The sequence below is a fragment of the Apostichopus japonicus genome, chromosome 3 (genome assembly GCF_037975245.1).
Source record: "Apostichopus japonicus isolate 1M-3 chromosome 3, ASM3797524v1, whole genome shotgun sequence".
Classification (NCBI taxonomy): Eukaryota; Metazoa; Echinodermata; class Holothuroidea; order Aspidochirotida; family Stichopodidae; genus Apostichopus; species Apostichopus japonicus.
Window position 1 is genome coordinate 29,761,784 of NC_092563.1, and position 8,445 is coordinate 29,770,228.

Sequence of the window (8,445 nt, forward strand, 5' to 3'; positions counted from 1 at the left end):
CCCACCTCCATCGTCAGACAGGGGAGAACGTTCATTTGATGGGGATTATTTCCTATTCTTTCTTTTTTAACAATGCAAGAGTATTTATTAAACACTCTGGCGTATAAACATAAATAATAGTATGGATGGGAAAATAATTAAGCAAGTTTATACTACTAAGTTTTTAGGTGTAAATATTGATTGTAAACTTAGCTGGCGCAACCATATTTCAACTATTTGCAGTATAATTGCACGGAATGTTGGCATATTATCTAAGTTGAAATATTATCTATCGGAAAACATACTCAGAACACTATACCAGACCCTGGTTGTCCCGCATCTCACTTATTGTTCCATTATTTGGTCTGGTACATACAACACCAACCTTAACAATCTTATAATACTCCAAAAGGCAGCCATTCGCCACATAACACACTCAGCCCCACGTGAGCACACCAGTCCCCTATCATCATACTCAACTTTGCACGATCTCAGTAAAGTTAAGCTTGCATTATTTGCCTACAAGACCTGGAATGGATTACTACCAGCTGCCTTTGACAATTTTTTAACCAGTAACAGAGATGTACATAATCATAACACGAGGCATGCTAATCATGCCCACTATATAATCTCTACAATACCACCATTGGAACTTTAAGCCTACAAAACCCTGCAACAAAAACATGGAATCTTCTAACGAACGATTTAAAGAGTAAAAAGTCAGTCACATCCTTTAAGAAGTGGTTTTGTAAGGAAATAATAGCTAGTTACTGACTAAAACAAAATTATACCTGTATGTAATTACTATATATATATATATATATATATATATATATATATATATATTGAACATTTAATTTGTACTTATATTTATATATATGTATTTATACACATATATATATTTTGTTTTTTCTTTTCTTTTCTTTTCTTTCTTCAGGGAGTCTTCCACATTGTTAAGCTTTTAAGCTTTATGGAAGACTTCCCTCCACTTTGTACTTTTGTGGCAAACAAATAAATAGACTTAAATTACAGTCTAAATATGCCTTAGAATGCACCATTTGGAATCATTTGGAACTTCAACAAAAGCAAATCTGAGAAACAAACTTTCTTACGGATACTTGTAAAGGGCATTGCTTAGAGCATTTCAAGAAACTGAAGACATACAAACTTAACACGTATATTTACGTTATAGTATTATGAATATAGCAGTCTCCTATATACTATTTTCTAACATTGTATATATTTATATTTAAGTATTTTCTTTCCAATAAAAATTAATTGAAAGTAAGCTACATATGCATGATCAGTCACGAAGTCCATTTATAGGAACCAATTCAAAGACCCTTGCAAGAAGCAACAAAACCAAACCACCTTAAAAAGCGTGTAAATGTAGACTAATAGATCATGCGCCCTCGATTAGCGCATGACTTGCTCATATAGCCATATATATAGAGAGAGCTACATAGAGTATCTATAGCTCTGGACTTGTTTATAGCTGTCGCTATTGTGTACAAGTCTGAAGTAAGTCACGGAGATAGTAGATCCCATCAATACACCAACTTGGATTTGAACAAAGATACAAAAATCACACTAAATCGTCAAGAAATAAGAAACAGATGTCTCAAATTTTATTTTGACCGCACCGAAAACGTCAAATATTATATGGCATTAAATGCTTCAAATTAAAAGAAGCAAACACAAAGGTAATTATCTCAATCAGTATATACATACATGTCCATAGTAGAGTTCCTCTATAAAGGAATTCTAGTCCATTGAAGAGAAGTCCGCCATCTTCAATGAAAGCCATGCCAACCGACCGAACGAAAGATCAGAATTGGTACCAAACTGTCGCCAAAGCCACATCACACGTTCAAACCAACCGAACTGTGCAAACTAGAAAGTCTGCAAACCGATCGAGGTGCAAGTAGACCGTAACTATTAGTTATCTGACATCTCTAAACTCGTGAACGTTATTAGCAAACATGTGGTTGACAAAGCAACATCATTTTCGGCCATGAACATATAAGTAATATATATCCTAATCAATACGGTTCTAAATCTAATGATAAGATTGATTATAATGTTGTATCTAAACAATTTTAAAAGGAGGAATGCTTATATACTGTCGCAGAAACTTGCTACCGGCCTTGACTATAGCCTACCTTTATTTAACAAATATTGCTAGTTTTGAACATTTGACAAACTTAAAAATTTGTTGGTAAAATATTGTACATTATGGAACTTATAATGATGAGCACAATTGAACGGCTGCATGCATGTGTATATTTTCGCTTCCCTTATTGGCCACAGATATAAGTATACGAAACTTCTATAGGCGGCCTACTTCCAGTTTCGCTCTCTGCAGATAATACTGCAGAAGCTTACCAACTCTTACTTAACATTGTAACATTAATTTTAATGATTCACTGCTGTGTTTTTTGTTGTTTCAATAATGAGGATGGAAAGTTAAAACGTTCCTTTTGGATTCGCCCTATACAATTAAATAGCTATTGCTAAGTAACTACTTATGGTTGTTTAAAACAAGTTATTCGATATCACATGTTGTCACATATTAAATTAGTTGATGACGTATAAGCAACCAATTAACTTGTATTTAATTCATAGAAAATATTTAACTCTCTAACTGCAAACTTAATATAAAAAAACTCTCGACGCCACAGCTTTGTTATCATAAGTTCCAGAAGTAGAACAATTTATTCTTTCAAAGAGACATAACATCGCAAGTTTCTTGCCAATGAATGGAACTCGTAAGTACAAATTCTTTTTTGTGTTTGTTTTTTTGTTCAATGTTCGTTCTGTCCATTCTGCCGTCGGCGTTCTTAATATAACTTTGTTGAATGAGGATAATACCTTTTACTTTTCCAATAATTAAATTAACATACATACCCAGATTCCCAGGGTTTGCCGATTGTCAGAAACAACAATCACATATTCCAGTGAATCAAAATGCCCTTATTGTGCAGTAAACGATTTTAGTCAAAGCTTGACAATAGGTGACCAATTTTATAGCATATTTTGTAGCATATTTTGTAGCATATGTTATAGCATAATTTGGGTGTAATACCAATCAGAGAGTATGCAACATACACTCACTCAACATTTAGTCAAATATTGAAACAAACACTAAGTATAGGTGTTTTTAACCATAAATTGGTAAAAGTAAAATGCAGACACTTTGCAAAAAAGCGCAAGACCTATTCGCAAATTTGGTTGGATATACATACGAACCCATACAGAGGATTTGGTATAACATAAATGCCCAACGTTTACTCTGTGTACGCATGATCTTAACCAGATTTGGGTAAAGTCTTGCTCCGATACAAGTAAAATGCAGACAACTGCAAAAATACAAATACTTTACGCAAACGTGGTTGTATACATACGTACCCATGCATGAGGATTGGTATAATAGGAATGCCCAACGTTTATAGTGTGTATAGTGTTCTATGACTCCTAAAGTCGTGTTATTGTTGATTGTATATATCAGCCAACCCCATGCACCCCATGCACCCCCACACATACCCGCTCGCCCCTCCCCCGTACACCTATTTTCTCCTTTTGGTATGTTTTGTCTGCATTGTATCTTGCATGTTTTCAATATATTTGCATGACCGTTATACAAACATAGAGATGTATAGAACTGTCGCTATAGAAATCAACGAAGGCCAAAAGAATAAATGCTCTTCCAAGCATGCTCTTACGAAAACGTTGGTAGCGAATGTAAGTTGCGGTTAGAGTACTTTACATTCAAAGATTTCACTATTCATGTTTAATTGAAAACTTTTAAAATGTAATTTGATTGTATTGCACATGCACGACTTAAAATGATCTCTCTTTAGCTTGTAAATCACGTGGTAAAAGTACTCATAACTCATAACCAGGTTATGTACAGTGTGAACTGCATGACTATATCTAATAAACTGATTGATTGAACACAGCATAAATACTTGTGAAGGGCAGAGTTCTAAGAAACACACTTCGAAGAACACTCCCATGCAGAAAGAAAATAGAAGCATAAATTCTAATAGAATGAACGAATGAACACTAAATATATTAGAAGGTTACAAAGTCTTCGCCCTAAGTTATTAGATAAAGCAATTATAACATTTAAAATTTACACCTCAAAATCCTTAAATTATTAAAACTTATATGAAAGAGCAATACAATACTGACTACATTCGCGCCAGGCAATACCCCAGCCCCTTTCTTCTCAAGGTCAGTGTAGAGAGAAAGAACATTAACAGGCTGCTATATAGGAAAAGATGTTTGTTTTGTTTTTTTTAGCGGAAAAGAGCAAAGACATTTATGGCTAGAACGGGATTCGAACAAGTGAAGGGATTCGAACCATTGACCATACTTTGGGATAGGGGGACATCCAAGGGAGCGGGCCCTCTCCTTTGAGAATATTTTCCTTTTTTTGTAAAATGGAGGGTGCTTAGTTACAAATTGGTGCTATATTTCTCGACTTGGAAACGATGTGGAAACGATATATTAAGAATTTTCAACTGTTTAGATTTGTCACCAGGCAGATAGGCTACATGTTGATGTTGTATATTTTGTATTCTACACTAGCATTTGTTTTACTATTCTTTCAGCCGGGTTGGAAGGGAGAGCGGGAAAGGCTGATCTACTTCAAATTTATGTCGAGGGGCGGGTGGGGGCGGCGTGGGTAGGTACAGCTCTCCCAGAAGTATACGTGGTTGCGCTGCTGGACCCTTATATACATACATACCTTTCCTATAACTGAGAGCAGCGTGAGAAAATATTTCTTCGTTGGAGTAATAAGGTTAGGGTTAGACCCTAATCCCTAAGATATTCCAGAGATTCGGAATCAGTGACAAGGTATTCTGCTCCTCTTAAATATGAACTATATAAATACATAATCAATAATCATATGATGGCTGACTGTTATAATATATATATAAACTGAGGTGAATAGCTATAACACCCCAGAGTCATTGAAGTTCACGTTCATTACTATACGTGAATAAGCGTTCCTGAACAAATTATTCCTCACGCGCATGTGTTCAGTCGATGGGGGCAATTATATCGTGTATGCTACCTTAGGTTCTGATGGCAAACAAAAGTCGGACAGAATTTAAAGACCAAATGATACTTTCATTATCGTATTTTTAGCAAAGAAAAGAAGATTCTGAAACAGTATGCTGGTGATAAGAGTAGATTAATGGAGGAAACGTTTAGGTAAGAACAATTAGTTCAGTGAATACACTGTAGATTACACGTTTTGAAAAATCGCGTATCCGGTATGTACAACGTGGTTTGATTACCAAGTTACACTCGCAGAGTAAGGAAAATCATATACTGTACGTGCAAAACATGTTCTGGGTAAACCCAGCTTGGCTACAGTACAGTAAATTGTGATTGCAATTATAACGCCCTTGGTTTCACCGTTTTCTAAGTGATTAGAATTTCAAGCACGTTTGACAAGCCTTGAAACTCATTCCTGTGTAGCGATAGTAATAAGTACTATTACTATAGCCTGGCCTAGCTAGCTTCATCACAGAAATAAATATTGATTGGCCTATGCCTAAATAGTAATGTGTTGTTAGTGAGCAACCATGGGCAGAATTCTTCCCCCGCAGCAGTTTTTTAACTAGTCATGACTATAGTCACGAAATTTTGAAAAGTGATGTTTAATACTGGAACAAGTGATGAATATGCTCCAAAATAAGCAAGACAACTTAACATAGAACTAGCTACCAGATTTGAAGTTTCTGTGTTCAGGTTTTATTCATACCTAGGGTCCTTGATGTGGACTTATTACCCTCCTGATCTCTTTTCACTCAGCTAAGCCAAAATTTTCATATCAAATGCCCATGCTTACATTGCATATATGAATTATGGCTGAAATTATTTTATAAACTGTCGAAGAAACAAAATATATTTAATTACACCTATTGAGGTTGAGTATGATGTAGGAATATGGTATTTAGGCAAAGACATATACTGTCCCTGTGGTCAGGAAGTGAAAAGCACACCTTGATCGAGATGGAGAGGGTTAACTACAGTAGGATCCGTTGACAATTCAATTGTCTTTTCTTTTTAAATAAGTAGTTTTGTTTTCATCTGGTATGAATTTAACCAAGAAGTGATTCTTTTTCATCTTGCAGACATCTCTGTGAATTATTTCCTCAAATGAAACCACACAACTTAGGTGTCTTTAACCTAATGGAACAGAAACCAGTGAACTTTTTGGAATATCATAAAGCAGTCAAGGCATTTGAGGAAGTCATTGCTCCTTCATTTGGACCGTGTGGGAGTCAAGTCCTCATAAATAACAGCAGTGGACACTGTTTGGTAAGCAAAGATGGCAAGACTATAATGGAAGCCTGCATAGCACAGACACCTCTGAATCATTGGGTAAAGGATCGCATAAAAAGCCATTTTAAGTCTTCTGGTGATGGCAGCAAATCTTTCATTCTACTTTTATCAGAGCTACTAAGAAGAGTTGAAGCCTATTACACCCACATAGGAGCTGCATATGAAAATCAATTTGGTAATGATTCCTTGAAAAGATTTTGTCAGGCATTGATGGAACATTTCACATTGCTTGGAAGGGAAGTAATACCCTCCCTTTTAGCACCATCCATCATCTCTAATCGTGTGTGTTTGAAAATGTCTCCCTGTGACACTGATGAATTCTGGGAATTTCTGAAACAGTTGACATTTACAGTTTTGCAAGATAAGTTTGCGAAGGAAAACGCTAGATTATTAAGCGACCTTACCATCCAGTTTGCTAAGTTACCTCATCCAGAGTTGCATATTGAGGGACATATTTCTGACATCATCAAAAGTTTTCGTCATGTTTGTCAAGAAGTCAGTGGTTATTCAGTCAAAGATAGTATGATCATGGAAGGTATTTTAATTCAACGAGATTTTGCTTATCAAGATCCAACTCTTTCAAAGTCTGACAAAGATGTGAAACTTCTACTGACAGCTTACGACTTTGAGATTGACCAACAAGCTGACTCGCTTTGTGTAACTATTTCTTCAGTGGAAGGGATAAGCCGTGCTGCCTCTTGGAATGAAACAAAGTGGAAAAAGTTTGTCTACAATTTACAAAGTTTGAACGTGGCAGCAATCATATCAGTCAATATTTTCCCGGAACCTTTGATGGCTTTTTGCCGTCTCTCTGGCATATCCGTCATCCATTCTGTGTTTCTCGAAGACCTGTGCTACATCTCTGACGAAACCGGTGTTCCTCTAAACTATGACTTTCCAGATACTTCGGCTTGGTTTATTCATACTGTCCCCTTCCTCAAGCGAGTTGTTCTCGGTAAGAGCGTCTTTTGTTCTGTTGGATTTCAGAATAAACGAGGCCAAAGAATGAAACATTTGGTCGTGTGCGGGCCAACAAGTGCAGTGTGCAGATCTTACAGTTCCGCCATTCATAACTCCCTTAGAAATGTCGCGACTGCTTTAGAGGGAGGTCACTTTGACTCCACTCCTCATTCAAGTGGGTGTCTCGATGAGCAACTGGATGCCTGCTGTAAGAGAGGACATGATTGTGGTACAAATCACAAGCAACTCTATGCTGTGTACGGGGGTGGTGTTGCAGAAATGTTAGCAAGTATTAATATCCGAGATCTTTCAGAAAAATATGAAAATAAAATGACTCGGTTAGCCTTTAAATGTTTTGCAGATTCATTAGAGATTGTACCTAAAACATTGCATAACAATTCATATCAAGTAGATCCAAAAAGGTACCTGGAAGGAAAAGTGGGTATTGGTCAGGAATCTGTGTGTGGAATCCATGCCAGAACTGGGAAATGGGTGCCAGCCAAGGAAGTCGGCATCATCGAGCCATTAATGTACAAGTTGACTCTTTGGCAGCAAGTTTTGGAAACTTTCTGTGATTTGTTTCGAATTGATGCCATTATTGGTGTTGGCATGGCCAATTCTAATTGCAAGGAAAAACAATAATTAATAGAAATCCTTTCATTGGCTGACTATCAAAATGCTATGTAATAAACAAATCATGCAATTTTGATTCTTTGGAAGATTATGAATGATGTGAACATATTCTGTGAACATGGTGCAGGTTCAGAAAGTTCCTGTTGAAACTGTGTGTGGATGCTAACCCCTTTAATAATTCAACCGAAGGCATTGCATTGGTCTTCCGAATTATCAGCAAAATGTTTCTATATTTACAGAGACGCTACTACCAAACTCCAATCAAGGTTTTGATAAACTACAGAACATTTTTGAAATTCTGAAATCCTGTGTTGAAGCTGTTCAAAAAGATCAAGAAGTTGTTTACACAAACACAATTAATCTTCTGTGAAGTTTAGCAATTTTTTGCACTTTTTCATAGGTCATTTCAGTCCTGAAGATCTCAAAATTACATCTAAAAGATTTCCATAACTGTTGTTGCAAGCCTTGTGGTATATCCAGGTCACAAATTTGGTATTCCTTACTACACTA

At 36.2% G+C, this 8,445-nt stretch overlaps 1 protein-coding gene across 1 annotated transcript; it reads left to right on the plus strand.

Moving 5' to 3' along the window:
* Positions 1-5,004: 5,004 nt before the first annotated feature.
* LOC139965784 (BBSome complex assembly protein BBS10-like) lies at positions 5,005-8,263 on the plus strand. The gene is made up of 2 exons (XM_071968477.1): positions 5,005-5,202; positions 6,132-8,263. The coding sequence occupies exons 1-2, from the start codon at positions 5,186-5,188 to the stop codon at positions 7,942-7,944; spliced, it is 1,830 nt and encodes a 609-aa protein (XP_071824578.1). The 5' UTR covers positions 5,005-5,185; the 3' UTR covers positions 7,945-8,263.
* Positions 8,264-8,445: the final 182 nt, after the last annotated feature.